The sequence below is a fragment of the Miniopterus schreibersii genome, assembly GCF_964146895.1.
Source record: "Miniopterus schreibersii genome assembly, chromosome: 4".
Lineage (NCBI taxonomy): Eukaryota > Metazoa > Chordata > Mammalia > Chiroptera > Miniopteridae > Miniopterus > Miniopterus schreibersii.
This window is the reverse complement of record NC_138105.1, coordinates 24496627-24515065: the sequence shown is the minus strand read 5'-3', so window position 1 is coordinate 24515065 and position 18439 is coordinate 24496627. Positions and strand designations below refer to the sequence as shown.

Sequence of the window (18439 nt, the reverse complement as noted above, 5' to 3'; positions counted from 1 at the left end):
GGATGTGGCTGGATACCCTCTAACAAGTCTTACACAGTCTCAAAACCAGTAACTCAGGAAACGGGATAAAGCAGGCAGGAGAAACACAGGGCAAGCAAGTTCCTGGTTCAAAGTCATAAACATTGCTATAAAAACAAAACCAAGATTTCCCTTGCTAAACATAAAATCAAAGGCTAGGCAATTTAGAGATCGGTTGCTTTTTCCTGTTCCTGCACTAAAGGGTTGACCTGGTTCTACTGAGTTTTTCACAGTAGCATGGGCTAAGCTGTCAGGCCAAGGTGGGCCTACCTGAGACCCAGAAGCAGAGGCTCCCATCCCATATCTGCCCCTCATAGAGGGTTAGCCATATGCTGACACATCTTCTTTTCTTCCCTCTCCACTAGCAGATGTCCCTGGTAAAGGACCCATCATGGTGGTGAGTTACAAACCCCTGAGGCAAGTATCACCTCCTCAGTGAAGCCTGCCTTGATATCCCTAGGTAGAGTTTATTGTTCCCTCTTCTACCTAATACTACACTGTAGAATATATGGTTATTTACTGTCCTGTGTGCCCCATAGACAGATTTTGAGCTCTTGAAGGAAAGGACCAGGCCTGGCAGTACCGGGATCAGGACTCATCTCAGTGATGTTGAATGAAGGCATGTGGGAGACCTGATCTCAGGCGAACAGCTGTACCATTCCTCCAGTCTGTGAGTTCACAGTTGATAGAAACATTCTAAGGATGGCCTTGGTCTCCCCGACCCAGTGACGTGTGTGTGTGTGTGTGTGTGCACATGCTTGTGCTTTGGGGGACGTGAGAGGGAGAGTCTGTACAAACAGCATTCTAGACACTAAGTGGCCCTCCTATGGAAGTGTTGTGTAAAAGGAATCATTTAATTAGCAAGCAATTATTGAGTGTCCATGTACCAATCTGCCCATGGCTTAAGGTGAGAGACAAAGGACACATATCCTCAAAGCCAAGAGCCAGAAGAGCAATCGGCAGCACCCTTCCTTCCTTCCTGCTGCTGCTGGTAAGCCCTCTTTATCCTGGCTTCAGCTACCCTGGAGCACCTGGGTCAAACTCCTCCTCGGCCTTCACTGGGGAAAACAAGTTTAAAGCAATTAGTTCCTGGACTGGCCATTTCCTTCAGATCTCTACAATTCTTTTTCACTTTCTCCTTTGGGCAGTTTTAACAAAAAGATGTGACTTACCATGCTAGAAGGGACTACTTTCTTTTCAGAGTAGATGGCTTCAGTCACTTGGGTACAGCAAAGAGAGGTCTGGGGAGATGCTGCCATGGATAAAAGCAGAGATTTCCAAGAGAGTTCATTTGGATTTCCAAGTCCTCAGCTTTGGTTCTTAGGATTAATCATCTTTACTAGTGATGGCAGTAAGTTCTAGTTCAGTCTGTGAACACAGGTTCTTTCCAAAATGTAAGTACTAGAAAAAAATTAAAAACAAAGTCAGCCCAGACCGGTGTGGCTCAGTTTGATGGGCATTGTCCCGTGCACCAAAAGGTTGCTGGTTCGATTCCCAGGCAGGGCACATGCCTAGACTGTGGGCTCAATCCCCGATAGGGGGTTTGCAGGAGGCAGCCTACCGATGTTCTGCTCTAACATCGATGTTTCTCTCTCTCTCCCTCTCCCTTCCTCTCTCTAAAAATCAATAAAAAATCTTTAAAAACAAACCAAAGTCAAAATGCAACCTTCTTATTGTTCTAGAGCAGTGAGTGCTTTATTTAAATTAGATTAATATACTAAACAGCTTACAACTCAGCAGAAAGACAATCCATTTTTTAATGGTCAAAAGAATTCGAATAGACGTTTCTCCCATGAAGATGTACAAATGGCCAATAAAGACATGAAAAAATGGTCAATATCAAATGCAAATCAAAACCACAATGGGGCCCGGCCGGGCGTGGCTCAGCAGTTGAGCGCCGGCCTAGGATCCAGGAGACTGCAGTTCGGTTCCAGGTCAGGGCACATGCCCGGGTTGCAGGCTCATGCAGGAGGCAGCCGATTAATGATGATTCTCTCATCATTGATGTTCCTATCTCTCTCGCCTTCTCCCTCCCTCTCTCTCTCTAAAGTCAATAAAGATATATATTTAAAAATAAACAAAACACAATGGCGGGGAGCAGAAGAAATTAACCAAAGAACTTATATGAATATATGCACAGCCCATAGACACAGACAATAGTGTGGTGAAGGCCTGGGGTGGGGCAGGAGCTGAGTTGAGTGGGGCAAAGGGGAGAAAGCTGGGCATATCTGTAATACTCTCAACAATAAAAATAAAAAAATTAAAACCACAATGACTGGGGTGGTGAACACACAATACAATATACAGATGAGGTATTATAAAATTGTACACCTGAAACTTATATAATTTTATTAACCAATGTTAATTGGTTATTTACCACCCCAATAAAGTCAATGAAAAAAAACCCATAATGAGATACCACTTTACACCCACGTGGATGGCTGTAGTAAAAAAGACAGACAGTAAGTGTTTGTAAGGATGCAGACAAATCAATCTTCATGCACCGCTGGTGGGAATGTAAAATGGTGCAGCTGCTTTGGAAATGGTTTGTCAGTCCTCGAACAATTAAATCAAGTGGCCACGTGACCTAGCCATTCCAGTCTTAGGTAAATAACCAAGAGAATTGAAAACATATATTCATGCAAAGAGTTGTAATGTGAATGTTGATGGCACCATTATTCATAATGGCCAGAAAGTGGAAACAACCCAAATGGCCATCAACAGATGAATGGATAAGCAAAATGTCACATTTCCATACTATGGAATATTATTAAGTCATAAAAAGAAATTAAGCCCTGGCTGGTTTGGCTCAGTGGCTAGAGTGTCAGCCTGTAGACCGAAGGGTCACGGTTTCAATTCCTGGTCTAGGGCACGTCTCTCTCTTGAAGGTTCCCTGCCCCCATCAGGGCGAGTGCGATGTCTCTCTCACATCGACACTTCTCTCTCTCTCTTTTTCTCTCCCTTCCTTCTACTCTCTCTAGAAATCGATGGAGAAAATATCCTCAGGCGAGGATTAAAAAAAAAGGGAGAAAAAAGAACTTAAGTACCAGGGGAGGGGGCAGGGTGAGGTGGAAGAGAGTATAAATGGTGATGGAAAAATAAAGTAAAAATGAAGTACCAATACATGCTACTACAACCTGGATGAACCTTGAAGCCAGACAAAATGACCAAGTCATATGATTTGTGAAGAAAAAGAATTTTGGCAGAACTGGGACCAGTGTCTTCCTGATGGGGCAGAATTCTATGTTCCATCAGTTCCTTCCACTTGGGTGGGCAGATAGTCAGACAGCCCCTGAAAACTGCACTCCAAAGGCAGCTACAGGGAATTACAGGATGTTTCACCTGTATCTCAGCCTGTGCCTCGCTTCTCAAACTGTGACTGTTCTCACCAGCGAGCGATGTGATTTGTTTTTCACCATCAGTGATCCCACTGTGCTTGGGATTAGCACAGTGGGAAAGAAGTACAGTCGAGTATCACTATTCAAAAAAGAAAGCTACTGCATAGGAGGAGGGAAATGTATCAGATTAAATAATAAATAGACAATGTGTGTACTTTAGAAGTATCATGAGCTCCACCTTGAGGGACAATATCAGGGTGAAGTTTAGAGTGAAATCTATGAGGAAGAGACTGTTGAAATATAGACATATAATATAAGCCACATATGTAGTTTTAAATGATCTAATAGCCATATTAAAAAAATAAAAACAGGTAAAGTAGATTTTAATATATAGTAATATATATACTACATATTTAATATATCCAAACAGATCCAATATACCAGAATATTATCACTTCAACGTGTAATCAATATGACAAAATGAGATAGGTTACATTCTTTTTTCATACTCTGTCTTTGAGATCTGGTGTATATTTTACATTCACAGCTCACCTCAGTTTTGATTAGCCACATTTTAAATGCTCAGTGGCCACACGTAGCTAGTGACTACTGTATTGGAAAGCACAGCTTCAGAGAATCTAGTTAGGGTAATAATAATAAAAACAACATTTAGGGAGAATCTATTTGCTAGACATTGTTCTAAATTCTTTATATGTATTAACTCATTTAATCCTCACAACAACCCTAGGAGATAGGTTCTATTGTTAGCCCCATTTTACAGATAAGGAAACTCATTTGTCCAAAGTTATAGCCAGGGTGGTTCCAGAGCTCATGCTTTTAATTACTCTACTCTGTTCCTTAGGCTGTGCTTACAGTTTCTCTCTCTAGTATGATCTTCATGAGTGGTAATAAACCAAGTGCTGCTCTGTTGGGGACTTTTTTTCCATCTCATTTGCATGCAGTTTTGTTGGGGAAGGATCTAGGTGAGCTGAAGCCATGAACCCTTCAGTTCCAGGAAGCACTCACTGTGTGGCATCAACTCGGCACACCTCCGAGATTCCTTAATCTCCACGACCCAGCTTTAGCCCTTTACAAATATTTCACAAACTGGAAATGGCCAAGGGCATGAACACAATGAAAACCTGTGATCCTAATCACTTTCTTCTCCAATCATGCCATGGTTTGCAAAGTTCACAGCACTCATTTTCCTGGCAAATGATGCAATGGAAGCTGGGCACATTAACCTTTATTTTGACTTTAATAAGCTGTTAAGCCTATTTATCCCTTTTCTAAAGATAACAATTGAACTCAGTTTTCCTACATTTAGGCAAAACTTCAGATTACTTATTGGCAGGTAGTTTGGTCCTGCCAGTTAAGACTGTCTAATAAGGTACTTTTTAATGTTAAATATCATGTGCAATCCAAACACTGGATGTGCTCCTGCCTTAGAAATAGTTCTACTTTTCTTACCCCACACTGACTGGACAGGGACGAGATGCAGATGTTCAAGGAAGCCATCAGGTAGAGAACATGTAGAAAGTTCTTTGTCACAAAGGAGTTACAATTTGCTATAGACTTTTCTTAACCCATTTTCTCTAAGCAGAGGTTTGAACAAGGACTTGACATGGTGCTTATAGGAGTACGTCTTTTTGACTTGGAGAACTGAACACACAAACTCATCTCTACTTCTTCCCGTTAACATTAGAACAAGTGAATATCAAATATACCCATAGGAGCAGAGAACAGGTGATGAGAGCACAGAACGCTGGGAAAGCTCAGGAAATGAAGATGCCATATACCACAGAAGGCAGCGCAGCGGTGCCAGCTAGGACTGTCAGTGGGTATTGGCTGAGTCTGTAGATGGAACCACTGTACCCCAGTGTACACTCCACCATCCCAAGCAGCTAGATGACTACCCCTCCCCCAACCCAGCAGGACACTGGAGGTGGTCTCCGTGGAAAAGTTGAAAGCAGACAAGTGAACTCCAGGCGTGGTGGTGGCTGGGGGAAGAGGAGCAGTATTGAGATGAAAAGGGATTGATTAGGTAAAAGCCCACAGCCCCTTGCACTGCTGGGCTCGAAGACCACCAGCAGCTAAGCGTATGTCTTTGCCCCCCTTCCTCCTATCAGAAGACTGGATAACAGGTCTGGGGAGAAACCTACAGACACTGACAGAAGCCTCAAACCAAAGAGCCTGCTAATGAACACATCCTGCCCTTTTGTGCACAGCTCCCAGCAGCTTTCTCGGGCCTTACACTTACAGATGGACAGCAAAAGAAAATTGAGAAAAGCCTCCAACATGAAAGGCAAAGGCCAAAACAAACAGGAACAAAACAAAACTCATAGAAGAAAACAAATAGAACAAAGAGAAACGATGATGAAGCAGCATCTCGTGTGGATGGGAATCTGAAGCCAGGAAACACACATCTTATTCTTTCCTTTCACCATAACGACAGAAGTTTCTTCTCTTACTAGAAGGCTGCCATTCTACAACCTCAGAGGGAGAGGCTAAATAACGAAGGGGAGAGCCACAAAAAGAGATCCTGAGCCCACTTCTCTGCATCCCCACCTCCACCGCTGTGGTTCACGCCAGCATCATCTCTCACCCGGACCACGAGAAGAGGCCCCCAAAACCTAAAAGGTCTCCCTGTTTCAGACTAGTGTCTGCCCAACAGCTCTACATGGAACACTTGGAGTGATCTTTAAAAAAAAAAAAAAGAATCCAATCATGGCAGGCCCGATTCAACATTTTCAATGGTTTCCTAACGACCTTGGCATAAAAATCCAGCCCCTCGCACTGGCCAGTAAGGTCGTGTACCAGCCTGTCTGGCTGCCTCTTCAGCCTCGTCTCCTCCCACACCACTTGCCATTCCACTGATTGCTTCTCCTGTCCCCCTTGCCAGTGATAGCTAGGTCTTTCTGATGTTAGAAGACAAGTTTGTTCTGCCTGGAGGTCCCTGTACATGGCTGCTCGTGTTGTTTACTTGTTTACTGGCTGTCTCTCCCCACTGGAATATGAGCTCCAAGTGCCTGTCTCTCTTTTTTTTACCACTATTACAGCAGCATCTAGAAGAATACCTGACATGCTGTATGTGCCCAATAAACATTTATTGAATTAATAAATCTGTAGTTTAAAAGGCTCAGAGTTTCTAGAGGTAAAGTGGTAGAAGATGGAAAATTAACTCCATCAGGAGATATCAAAACTTTATTGATGTCAACACTTTCCTTGACCCAAATGAGTTTCAATGTGAAAAATTATAATCTATTATATCAATGTCAATATCCTAGTTGTGATAGTATGCTATGCTTTTGCACGATGTTGTCATTGAGGGGACTGGATAAAGGCTACATGAGATCTATTATTTCTGACAATTGCATGCGAATCTACACTTATCTTAAAATAAAACATTTAATTAAAAAATTCTAATCTAGCCCAGACAGTGTGCCTCAGTGGATTGTCATCCTATGTCACTGGTTTGATTCCTGGTCAGGGCACATGCCCGGGTTGTGGGCTAGATCCCCAGTAGGGGGCATGCAGGAGGCAGCTGATCCATGTTTCTCTCTCACATTGATGTTTCTGTCTCTCCCTCTCCCTTCCTCTCTCTAAAAAAAAATCAACAAAACACATTTAAAAAAAATATTCTAATCTAAAGGTAAAATAATTTAGTATTTCTTCAGACTGCTTATGTAGTACTCACCCCAAAATGTATTCCTCCACAGAATATTCTGTGATGACAGATGTTCACTGACAGAACTTAGGCTAATAAAGGAAGTCACTATTTCTGGGTAGGTGATATTTTTTTCCTGGAGCTGAGAACATTAGACTCTGTTCTCAACTATACACAGCACCTGGCCCACAGTCAGTGTTCAATAAATATTTATTCAATGAGCTAATTATTTCTGAGAAAGCCAAAATGACATCCAGGCACAGGTTGTGAACTTCTAACACTGCCTATCATAGCATTCCAACCTGGAAAGATACTAGTACCAAAGACAGGCCTATAAATAACTCTGTAAACCACTCACAAAGCATCTAAGATGCCCAAAATGTACAGTTGCTCTTGTCCACATATATCTAATTACTCAACTATCCCATAAATATTGTATTACATAGTAAGGTAGGACAAAGAAATACTGTCAGGCCACCTATAAAATCCTGTTCTTTAAATGGATACTGAAATAGGCCTGGTTTAACAAACCAAGACCCTTTCCAAAAATTAACCAGTAAATCTGTGGTCTGGAAAGGACAGCTGAGTCTGGAAGTAATTAGCCTCACATGGAGAACCTGCTTGACTTGCCAGTTCCGGTAAAGGATGAAGTATCAGTCTCCTGGTTGTGTTTATTTTTCCTTCTATTTAGACAACAGTTAATGAATATAACAGCATACTTCTCTATTGTATCAATCCACTCAGCCAATCTCCATACTTAAGGAATGTTACTGGGACTGACATCCTCTAAAGGAATATTTAAATATTATCATTTCACTTCATTTATAAGTTATAATCACTCCAAAGTTAAAAATTAAAATTGACTGAAGTTTTGATATAAACCAAGTTCTTCTGAGCATTTTCCTTTGATCACTTATGTAACCCTGAATATTTCCCACTTTACCCTATGAAAGAGCAACTTTATTTCCCCCTCAGACCGTCTAAACTGAGCTCTAAACCAAGTTCAAGTGGCTGCTGCTCTTGAAGCTGATTAGTAAAACACCAAGTATTCAACATAACACAGGAGTTGATTTAAACCGATAGAGAGCAGGAAACTCAGAGCTGAAGGTAAAACCAGCTCCTGACATGCCCTATTGTTCCCTGGCACACTAAGGCACGCATCACATTAGGTGACCTCGTATCTCATCTGGACTAAATACCGCAGCTGAATGCAACTATTTACGGCAGATGTGGCCTCATCCTTAAATTTCCAGATTTAAATCACTGCTGTCCTTTGTTATTTATTTTCTAAAGTGGCAGCTTTTGTAAGAGTAACCCAAGAAAAAGAGGTTTCATATGGAGGCGGCAGTTGGGAGACTGGTATATTGTGTAGAAGAGAATCTTTGAAGTTTAAATTTAGCAGACATATCAGCCCTGAATATTAACACTGTCTTATGAATAAGAGAAACTAGATTTACAAATAAAGCCAAAAAAAAAAAAAAAAAAAGGCAAGCGTCTAGTTCTTCAAGCTATTTATTAAGTAAGTCTGTCTAATTTAGAACTTACCTGTAAGGATGAGCTATTTTTTCTCTTCCTAATTCTGGCATTGACAGTGATACTTAACATCCATCAGAGCTACCCCTTCATTTTCCTCTTTTCGAAACCTTTAGATTGCAGAGCACATTCCACAATCAGCCGCAGAAACAGGCCATGAAAAAAATAAAAACAAACAAGAAATTTGTTTCAGAAGAACAAAAATTAATTCACTTTAGGGTAACTGAGGAACTACGAGGAATCCCTTAAGTTTATATTTCATGTGGTCCATTTGAAAACAGCCATATTTAAAGGAGAGTTACTTTCAAATAAGTTCAGTTGTACTTTGCCATTATTACTTATGGCCTTTCCATTCTAGATATTTTTTACTCCTAAGAATGACAGTTGATACAAAACCTCTGAAACACCATTTATCTCTTAGACTTGCAGCTCCTTTACCAAAGGATAATGACACCTTCAAGTTACACAAAAGGGTAAAGTTATGTGGAAACTGGGCCACCTAAAATTTCTACCTTTGTTTCAGTCCCATTTTTCAAGGGTAAAAATCATGAGCAGAAAACAGCATTTATGTCAGTATGTGCAGGTTTATAATGTGTATGCATGATAGCACCAGGAAACAACCCCAAAATGAAATAAACAATTCCATTCATAATAACATCAAAAAGAATAAAATTCTTAGAAATAAATTTAACAATAAAAAGTGCAAAACTTATACTCAAAAACTACAAAAACATTTTTGAAAGAAATAGAAGATCTAAATAAAGGGGAAACATCCCATGTTCATGGATAGGAAGATTTAGCATTGTTAAGATGGCAATACTCCCCAATCTGATCTATAGATTCAACACCATCACTATCAAAATCCAAGCTGACTTCTTTAGACATTAAGCACTAAGAAAACATTTACAAGAATGGAAAGTACTTCTTGCATGGAGTTACTTTTGGTTTGTAGACTAGGGTTTTAGAAACTGAAACAGAAATCACTGCATCAGCCCTCTATATCCCTAGGGCTTTCTTAAGGTAAATTGATTGACAACCCACATATAAGCCCTCAGATCCAAACAAGGTCCCCTCTGTAATATAATCTTGTCACTGCTAGCTTGGATCAATGGGAACCAGCCCAAAGCCATCTGAAAAAAAATATGTGGTGGTGGAATAATGGAAGCTAAAGGAAATTGGAAACAAACAAAAATTGCTCCTTGACTTCGTTCCATAGGGTCAGAGAACCAAACACATAAAAGAGAAAATGCACTTTAAAAATCTTTAACACTGCATTTTCTTGGGGAAAAAATCTTCAAGGCAATTTCCTTTACATGGAACAAATATTATATTGTTTGATGTGAATCAACCAATTTATACAAGCCATCTAATGAGCAGTCAGTATGTTGTGTATCAGTCACATTAATGCAACAGAAATGGGCTTTGTTGCAGATACTCTAGACCTAGTGAACCTCACTTCATCAAGATTTAGGTAAGAAGTTAGCCTCTCTTTTACTCTGAAAGAGATCAAAGGTTGAACCAAGACTATCTTTTAGCCATGCTTCCTCTGCCTCCCAAATCACCATATAAAAGCAATCTTTATTTAATAAACACACATGAATTTTAAGCCACTGACAGGAATTTATTCTTCTATTAAATAAGACTACAACACTCTGAATTGTGTGCTTAGATCTGCAATTCCATCCAAGATTAATGACAATTAAGTTTTTAACATTGAAAACAACTTACAAAAAGAAAAAAATTGCTTTGGGGAAAAAATGGAAAGCTCTCCAAAATAATTACATTCGTTTACATTTGCAAATGAAAAGGCAGATGTTACCCCTTTACACTGATAGATGTCACAGAATGTGCCAATTGACACAGAACTCCTCCTTATACAAGACACACCGCATAATATTTACAGATTTGACATATGAAGGCACAGGTAGACGCAGGGCATTCACTGTGCCAAAGAAGCTCAAGGTTTTAGTTTAGAGGACCATGTGTTAGCGACAGGTGCACTTAGTGGCTATCATATCTTCATATTCTTTATAAGCGATTGAGCCATCAGGCTCAATAGTCAACACACTCAAAGGGCTGTATCTGGCAGGCACACAGGACGGTTTTGGCACTGAGGAGTCGAGCTGCTTCTCATAGATGATGTTCTGCACCATGGTGTGTACTGGAGAGCCATACCGATGCCCAACTGCCCTTGGACAGTCCCCTTTACAGTATCGGGGGTTATATTTGTGTGGGGCCACAATCCAGTTGTCCCACTTCAGCTGACTAAAACGAAGCCTGAAGTCATGGAGCTCACACTCATCCTGGGGAAAGAGGAACTGTCTGAAGTATTCACTCAGGTTGAAAGAAGCTGGAACTAGAGGCTTCTTCAATTCTGAGCTGAGAGTGTCCTGACCTCTCCGGTGACGGTGATGGGAAGGTCTTACTCCTTTAGCAGCCTCTTCTCCCATAGGACAGGCAGACAGATCTCTCTGGTCACGAGCCTGTGAGGCACTTCTTCTATAGTGGAGGGAATACCACCTGTGATGAGCCTGAGCACTCGTGTCGTTCAGATACAAAAGCAGTGAGGGGGGTACCAGGTCAAAGGGACTGTCCCGTGCTGAAGGGTGTTGTAGCTGGTCTTTCAAGCATGTAAAAGTCACAGACATGTGAATACTTCTCTTGCCGGAGGCCACAAGAGGTTGAAGCAGGGCGGTCACATCAACTTCAACCCAGTTGTATTTCCTTCTAAATTCAAACTGTGATTTAAAGGTAAAGGAGTGTGGAGCCCTAGGGCGAGTCTTGCTAGAACTAGACTCTGGCTCTTTCAGCAGCAGGTGGCACACACATTTAGCAGCAGAGGGGAAAGACGCTGAGTTGTTCAAAGTGTACAGCAAGACTGACTTGAGTAAGTGTTCAACAGCAGTAACAGGATCCAGGTTAAACAGCAGGTCCACTGACAGCATCGGCACCATTCCTGGGGAGAAAAACAATTCACCAGTGGTGTTTGGATACAATTGAAGAGAGCAGGACGTCAAATCACGGAATCAGTACTTTGGAATATACTTTCTCCCTTCTCTTTTCTTACTTCCTTAAACCCTAAAAAATGGGGGGAGGGGGCGGTTATACAGAAAATATAGGTAATTGGGACCATAACTAATTCCCAGCAACTACAAGTGGATATATACTCACCAGAAAGTCAGAACAGCTTTGGTGGTGAATTAAAATAACAGGGAATTATTACGCAGTTTAATTTTTAGAATCTTAATAACTTGCTCCAAACATAGAGGAAGCTAATAAGGAAAATCCTATTTTTCTCTTGGGGAGTCTCTAGAGGGAAAACTATAATAAAAAACACTTACTAGGTTTGTTAAGCAGACATTCTAAGCCTTAATGGATGGTTTCAATAAAAGCTAACTTGTCTAAGTTAATTTGGAACACTTGAGATAGACAACAAATAGAGGCTCTAAAGCCACCAAAATAAAATAGGACAGCAGGAAGGAGGAAGGGTTAGAACCATGAGCTAGTGAATACAGATTTTTTTGTTTTAAAGTACTGCTGCTTTCACACACCCTCACCAAGGCGCTGAGTCAAACTGATGACTGTTCTCGTGAGGACCTACTGTTCCAAATTGGGACTTAAGCTTTCCTCTCACAGAAAGCAACAAACAAGGGGAAAACAGCCTGTGTGACAAAGCACACCAACAGCTCTGAGATATTTTAGGCACATTTTCAGGCCAGCATTGGTAGGATGGAAAGAATAAGCAACTGGAAGTCAAAATACCTGGTTTCCAGTCTTGATTTTGACCTTGGACAAGATGCTAACCTTCCCCAGCAGCACTTTCCTTGGTCATTAGAGCCATTACGTCTCCTCTAGCTCTAAAATTCTATCATACTAGCCCATCTTAACCCATGAGGGCACTAGAAGAAACAATAAGATCAAGCACCAGATTTTTTGAATTTGGATACTTACTGAGTGTCATGAAAAGTAAAATGCAATTCAAGGAGCAAGGCCCAGCTCCTTTCTGTAATTGAAGTGCAGCCCGGTCTATCATCTTCCCTCCACCCATTAACCAATCTGCTCCTACACACCTGTCACCTGGTCCACAGAAGCCTGCTTGTGCTGAACATAAGGGGTGAAGAGCCGAACAGTGTTGTAGAGGTGACTTCTGTTGGATTTAGGGATCCCCTCTTTGGTAGCATATGCCTTATAGAGCCTCTTCATGTAGCGCAAAGCTCTGGAGTCTGGCTGCAGCCTAGGGGCCCCACCTTGCCCCTCACACAGAACCTTGAAGAGAGGGGAAAAGAGGCCAGATCTGTCTCTCTCATTTAGAGGCTGCAGCAAGGACCAAGGCTCGGCCTCAGATTCCAACTCATCACTGGCTGCAATCTGAGCTTCTCCCCTAGAAGCCTGAGAACCAAGGCTAATAGGAAAACACAGCCAGGAAAAGCAGCCAAACCAAAAAAAGAACTTGCTGGGAACCGCCATGGCTTGGAAGAACTAGCAGGGAACACAGCCATACCAGTCTACTTCCTAAAAGCCAGGAAGAGCCTCGGTTGATTTCTTAAATAAATTTTAGGTGTGTGGTGGGTTAGGGTCACTTCTGTAATCAGACCTCAAGGATGCCTAGCTGAAGATAATTTTTATCAGGTGTATATCAAACAGCTGATAACACTATTTATCCAATTTGTCCTCATTAGATACGGATTTGGCTCTTTTGCTTTCCTCTTCCTTTCTCCTGACATTTAAGACATCTTAAGTTATCATTACACTATTGCACCAGCTATGTAGCTGAAAGGCTAAGAGAAATTGAGAAACGATCTTAAAACAAAAGAACTCATTTTTTGAGAGAGATTAGGGTTCTTAAACTGTTCCTTAGGTGCTTGCTGAAATTTCCAAGGCACGTGGAAAAACTAACTAATTATTTATGATGATAGGAAGATCTGTTGATATGCAATTTATGGTATTAGGTTTACTCTTCCTGCTCCTTCCTCCTCACCACCTCTCCCACTTTCAGGTGCTTAGAATAATTATTTCCCACGTGTTGATTTGGAGGGTGAAAGTCACAGTTGGCACTAAAACTCCAGAAAGCAGAGAACTGTTAGGTTGCCCAGCTCTCCCAAGTGGCTTAGTATAGAATATGGACTTGTGATACAATACACTTAAAAAAGGAAGACATCGCCTTTAACCTTGACTCATGTAAAATATAGTACCTTGATGTCTTTACTTTGTTTGTCTGCACATTCACGTGTACCTATTTTGGTCGAAAGGTTTAGAAATGTTGGCAGGTGCTAGAAAATACATGGAAGTTTTACTTACTATTTTATTAATGGCTCAAATGGTGGTAGAATTTCCTAGGGTATTATTGTTGTTAACTGTTATGTTCTTGCCTTGGAGTTGAGACCAAGCTAGCGGTCATGTTTTGAGACAAAGGTGCGCCATGAAAAGCTGAAATGAGGGGATATCCAGTGCCCACCCCTAAGGAGACTGTGCAGGCAAAAGGGCAACCCACACTCCTGGTACAAGATACAGAACCAGTCTGTGCAGTACTTAGGCTGATAAAACAGAGGTATGTTCCCAAATTGAAGTTTCTTGCCTGCCAAGCCTCCCTGGCCTGTGGCTAGGAAGCAGGTTATAAACACACCAAACTGTTGAACGAGGCCTGAGTCCTAGATGACATACAGCCAGCAATTCCCCGAAAGAAACATTTACAGGCAGCGCAGCCAGTAGAACAGCCAGACAGCTGCACAGGGGGGCAGCCTCCGTAAGTACAAAGCACCTTCCGACAACACGGGAACACCTCCCAGCCAGCGTCGCCTGCCTCACCTCCTGGAAAGTGGGGGGAGAACCGCGGGCGACATGATCTATCCCCGCACCCCCTACCCAGGCCAGACCACCTCGGGGATGTGAAACCGGGAGGGGGTCGGGGGGGGGGAATGCCGAGAGGCTCCTTCCCTCTTAACCGCCACTTAACAGTCCTTTATCGATTGCTTGACGATTATTGGGGGGCTCTTGTGGATGTACCTCCAGAAACGTTTTTGTTCTACCCTGGGAAAGCCTACGTCCTGCCAGTGGATTCTCAGGGGGCGGCGGTCAAGAGAGGCCCCAGATCTGAGTCCCTGATTTTGGTACTGGGGTCGAGCCGGGTTTTAGCTGCTGCACCAGATGGAGTAACACCTCGCGTTCGCTGCACCCACTCGGGCCTCGGGGGACTCTCCACAGCTGGAGGGCTCGCGGCCGGCGGCCCGGCCTCATCGCCTCTGCGTCCCCTGCGCACCGGGCCGCTTCCAGCGGCTCCAACGAAAGGCAGAGGGGACGTGCGCGCGCCAGGAGGGGCGCCCCGGACCCCAACGGCCGCACAACGACCGTCCTCCACAACACCCCAACCCCAGCCCAGGTACCGTCCACCCACAGAGTCAACCGGCCAGGGCACCTCTCTCCAGAACCGGGGGGGGAAGGGGGGCGGCCCACAGCGCCTTCCCCTCAGACAGCGGGAAGATGGTATTCCCCGGAAGTGACCTCACGGCCTCCTAGAGCGGCTTCCGGTCCTGTCGGAAGTGGCGGACGGAAGTCGGTGTGCCCCGCGACTGTGGAGGGCGAGGTGACCCTGGTGTGGGGAGTGGGGTCCGGTGGCGGGGTCGTGCTGGCCGCCGGAAGGGTGGGGGCGCAGCCTGGGCTGGGGTGGACGAGAGGCGCCCGGGAGGGCCTGTCGGGTGCGGGCGGCGCGTCCCAGGACTGAACCCGACGCCTGTCCACCTTCGGTCCTGCAGGCGCCGCCGCCACCATGGGCCGCGAGTTTGGGAAGCTGACCCGGGTGCGGCATGTGATCACCTACAGCTTGTCGCCCTTCGAGCAGCGCGCCTTCCCGAACTACTTCAGCAAGGGCATCCCCAACGTGCTGCGCCGCATTCAGGCGTCCATCCTTCGGGCCGCGCCGCGTGAGTGCCGGGGCCGGGGGGGCCGGCCTCCCAGTCTGGGTGGGAACGGGCCCAGCCTCGGAGCGCTCGCCAAACACACGTTTTCTCGCTGAAAATTCCTCAGAGCCCTTGAACTGGTTATATTATCGTCTCCATCTTACAGATGAGGAAACGGAGTCACAGGGAACTTAAATGAGTTGGCCCAAGGTCACTTGTGTGACTCCGACTTCCTCCGAGGTCATCTTTACCCACTGCTTTCTTAGCGATGAACTAACTGTTTTGTGTTAATGTGCAGCAGATAGTGATGGTAGTTGCACAACATTGTGAATCTGGTTAAATGGTGAAGTTTATGTTAATTTTGTCTCCATTATCTCATTAAAAAATTTAAAATGTGCTTCAGGGAAAAGATAGGGGAGGTTTGGTGACCAAATTTCCCAGGTAGATCTTTTTGGTCATCTATCAGATGGGAGTGTAATGTAACCCTTCTTTTTTTTTTAAATCCTCGCCTGATGTTTTTTGATTTTTAGAGAGAGGAAAGGAGAGAGAGAGAAAGAAGCATCCATGTGAGAGAAACAGCCATCTGTTGTCTCCTGTATGTGCCCTGGCTGGGGATTGAAGCGGCATCGTTTTGCTGTACTGGACATGCTCCAACCACCAACTGAGCCACCCGGCAGGCGCTAATGTAACCCTTCTTGGTCAAAAGGTTTAAAAGTGGATTTTTGAAAACTAGAATCAGGAAGGCAGAATCTGTTGTGATTCAGAAAAGAGGACAGGGACCCCTTTGTCTTATATGTGCTCACTGCTCTCACTTTTGATTTTTAAAGCATTTGTAGCATTTTATCTTGTCTACACATGGGGGACCGAGGAGTTTGAGAAATCCAGGAGGAAGAATCCGGCTACCTATGAAAATGACCAATAAGCAACTCATCTGGAGGATGGTTCCCTGTGTCTGAAAGACCTTTTTCTGAGAGAGGAGTCTACACTGTATAGTGTCTTGAAGACACAATAAACTTCTTATGGACTGCAATGTTGTGATTTTGCATTTTTGTGAGCAGAGTCCTTGGTGCGACTTGCTAATACTCAAGTTAATGAACTCCCTTCCCGAGATGAGCCCTGAACAATTTGGCTAGTCTGGGAATTTATTGAAGGAGTGGGGCTCGCCCCTTGTTCTACAGTATAATCTGCAAGAAAGGAGCTGCCACTACTCTTGCAAGCTGGCCAGTTGTGGGTGGCATGGACTGTGGGGAGTGTTGGTTCCCATCCCTCTGATCCTATAACAATAATAAAATCTAACTATATTGTAATTACTATGTGTCAGGTACTCTTCTTAGTCCTTTACACAAATTAGTTCTTTTAAACCTCACAACTACCTTTGAGGTGTCATTACACTTATTTTGCAGATGAGGACACAGGCACAGAGAGTGTAAGCAATTTGCCCAAAATTATACAGTTACTAAAATTCATGTTCTTAAAGTTATACTGTACTGCCTTTTCTCCTAAGGCAGGCCTTCTTTAGCCTGAGGGGAAGTCAGCTATAAAAGGAGGGGTGAGGTCAGTGACCCCTTGACTTCTAGAGCTGGGGCCGCACTCTGGCTATTTGTACTAGGTTGCTAACTGTTTTAACCACATATGCCCCATAAAGCCTAAAATACTTACTCTGGCCACTTATAGGAATACTTTACCCCTGTTCTGGAGCCTTTGAATGGTCTTTTTAGTAGGAAAACATTTTTTTTTAAAGAAAATACTGAATATATTCATCACGGGCTCAACCAGAAACTTAATTGATAAAAGCAAACAAAACAAATATGACACCACAGCTGAAGATACAGAGTCCTATACAGAAGTCAAGGCAAGGACGTAACATAAAAGGAAAAAATTAAAGTTAGCACAGGCCCTGGTCAGGTGGCTCAGGGGTTAGAGCATCTCCATATGTCAAGTTTGTGTGTTCTATCCCTGGTCAGGGCACATACAAGAATCAGCCAATGAATGCATGAATAAGTGGAACAACAAATCGATGTTTCTCTAAAATCAATAAACGATAATGTAATTAGAAAAAGCACAAGGAAAGAGACTGGACAGCCAGCTCACGGCTCTTAGCTGGAGACCTGCTTTGCATAGGTTTCTTGCAGGTTTTTTTAAAAAATATATATCTTTATTGATTTCATAGGGAGGAAAGGAGAGGGAGAGAGAAACACCAATGATGAGAGTCGTCACTGATCGGCTGCCTCCTGCACGCCCCTGACTGGGGATCGAGTCCGCAACCTGGGCATGTGCCCTCACTGGGAATCGAACCCCAATCGCCTGGATCCTAGGTCGATGCTCAACCGCTGAGCCACGCCCGGCTGGGCTTGCAGGTATTTCTTAAAGGCTGTGAGGTTTTTCCAGAGCTGGGCAGCATGTGTGCTCAACAGGCTGTCCATGTTGTGTTCTAGCAGGCTCTGGATGGAGAACAGGGTGGTCCTGTCGTCACACAGGGCAGATAACCTGTCCTTCAGGATGTCCAGGCAGATGTTACCCTGGGTGTCCACACTGGGGTGGTAGCAGGGGGTGAGGAACTTTGCCATGGGTGTGTTGTAAGGATAGCCACTGGGGAAGTCTAGGGAGAGTTTGAACCTCATGTCTTAAACTGTGCCAGCTGCTCCATGGTTGGTCCCCACCCACTTGACAAGGTCTGATTCAGGGAAGGCAGAAATTCCTTTGTTGCCAGACAACATGGGGTCATCAGCTCCTATAACCTCCACACCACTCATCTCTTGCCCTCGGAGCCCTGGATGGCGCCCCTGCTAGGGTAGGCTCCTTCATGGCAGCTGGGAAGCTAGTGGCGGCTGGGTCAAGGCTCTGGGAAGCCACCCGGGCAGCCCTGGCAGGGATCAGGAACTCTGAGAACACAACAGTAACTCTAAAATGTACCTTTTTCCTTTCATCAGGAGTTTGCGAAGCGTTGGCAGTTATATGCTTCTGCTTCCCTGCTCCATTTCTAGAAATCT

General features: G+C 43.8%; 2 protein-coding genes across 8 annotated transcripts; one reads left to right on the top strand and one right to left on the bottom strand.

Annotated features, from left to right (window-relative positions):
• Positions 1-10153: 10153 nt before the first annotated feature.
• On the bottom strand, positions 10154-15021 carry GDF9 (growth differentiation factor 9; the record flags this gene model as incomplete). Of its 7 annotated transcripts, XM_081133954.1 has the most annotated exons (4): positions 10160-11512; positions 12627-12822; positions 13855-13983; positions 14583-14934. In XM_081133954.1, the coding sequence occupies 2 exons, from the start codon at positions 12757-12759 to the stop codon at positions 10542-10544; spliced, it is 1104 nt and encodes a 367-aa protein (XP_080990080.1). In that variant the 3' UTR covers positions 10160-10541. The 7 variants fall into 7 exon arrangements, with proteins under 7 accessions (XP_080990079.1, XP_080990080.1, XP_080990081.1 ...); XM_081133953.1 differs by lacking the exon at positions 13855-13983 and having other exon boundaries at positions 10154-11512; positions 14560-14966; XM_081133955.1 differs by lacking the exons at positions 13855-13983; positions 14583-14934 and adding an exon at positions 14948-15021.
• Positions 15022-15077: 56 nt separating this feature from the next.
• UQCRQ (ubiquinol-cytochrome c reductase complex III subunit VII) lies at positions 15078-16479 on the top strand. Its single transcript, XM_081133957.1, has 3 exons — positions 15078-15136; positions 15306-15473; positions 16277-16479. The coding sequence occupies exons 2-3, from the start codon at positions 15320-15322 to the stop codon at positions 16369-16371; spliced, it is 249 nt and encodes an 82-aa protein (XP_080990083.1). The 5' UTR covers positions 15078-15136; positions 15306-15319; the 3' UTR covers positions 16372-16479.
• The last annotated feature ends 1960 nt before the right edge of the window (positions 16480-18439 follow it).

Bases quoted from the DNA above. Each gene is read 5' to 3' on its own strand.
- UQCRQ (XM_081133957.1), top strand. From the start codon at position 15,320: ATGGGCCGCGAGTTTGGGAAGCTGACCCGGGTGCGGCATGTGATCACC. The intron at 15,474-16,276 runs GTGAGTGCCGGG...TGATTTTTAAAG, and splicing joins CATCCTTCGGGCCGCGCCGC to CATTTGTAGCATTTTATCTT.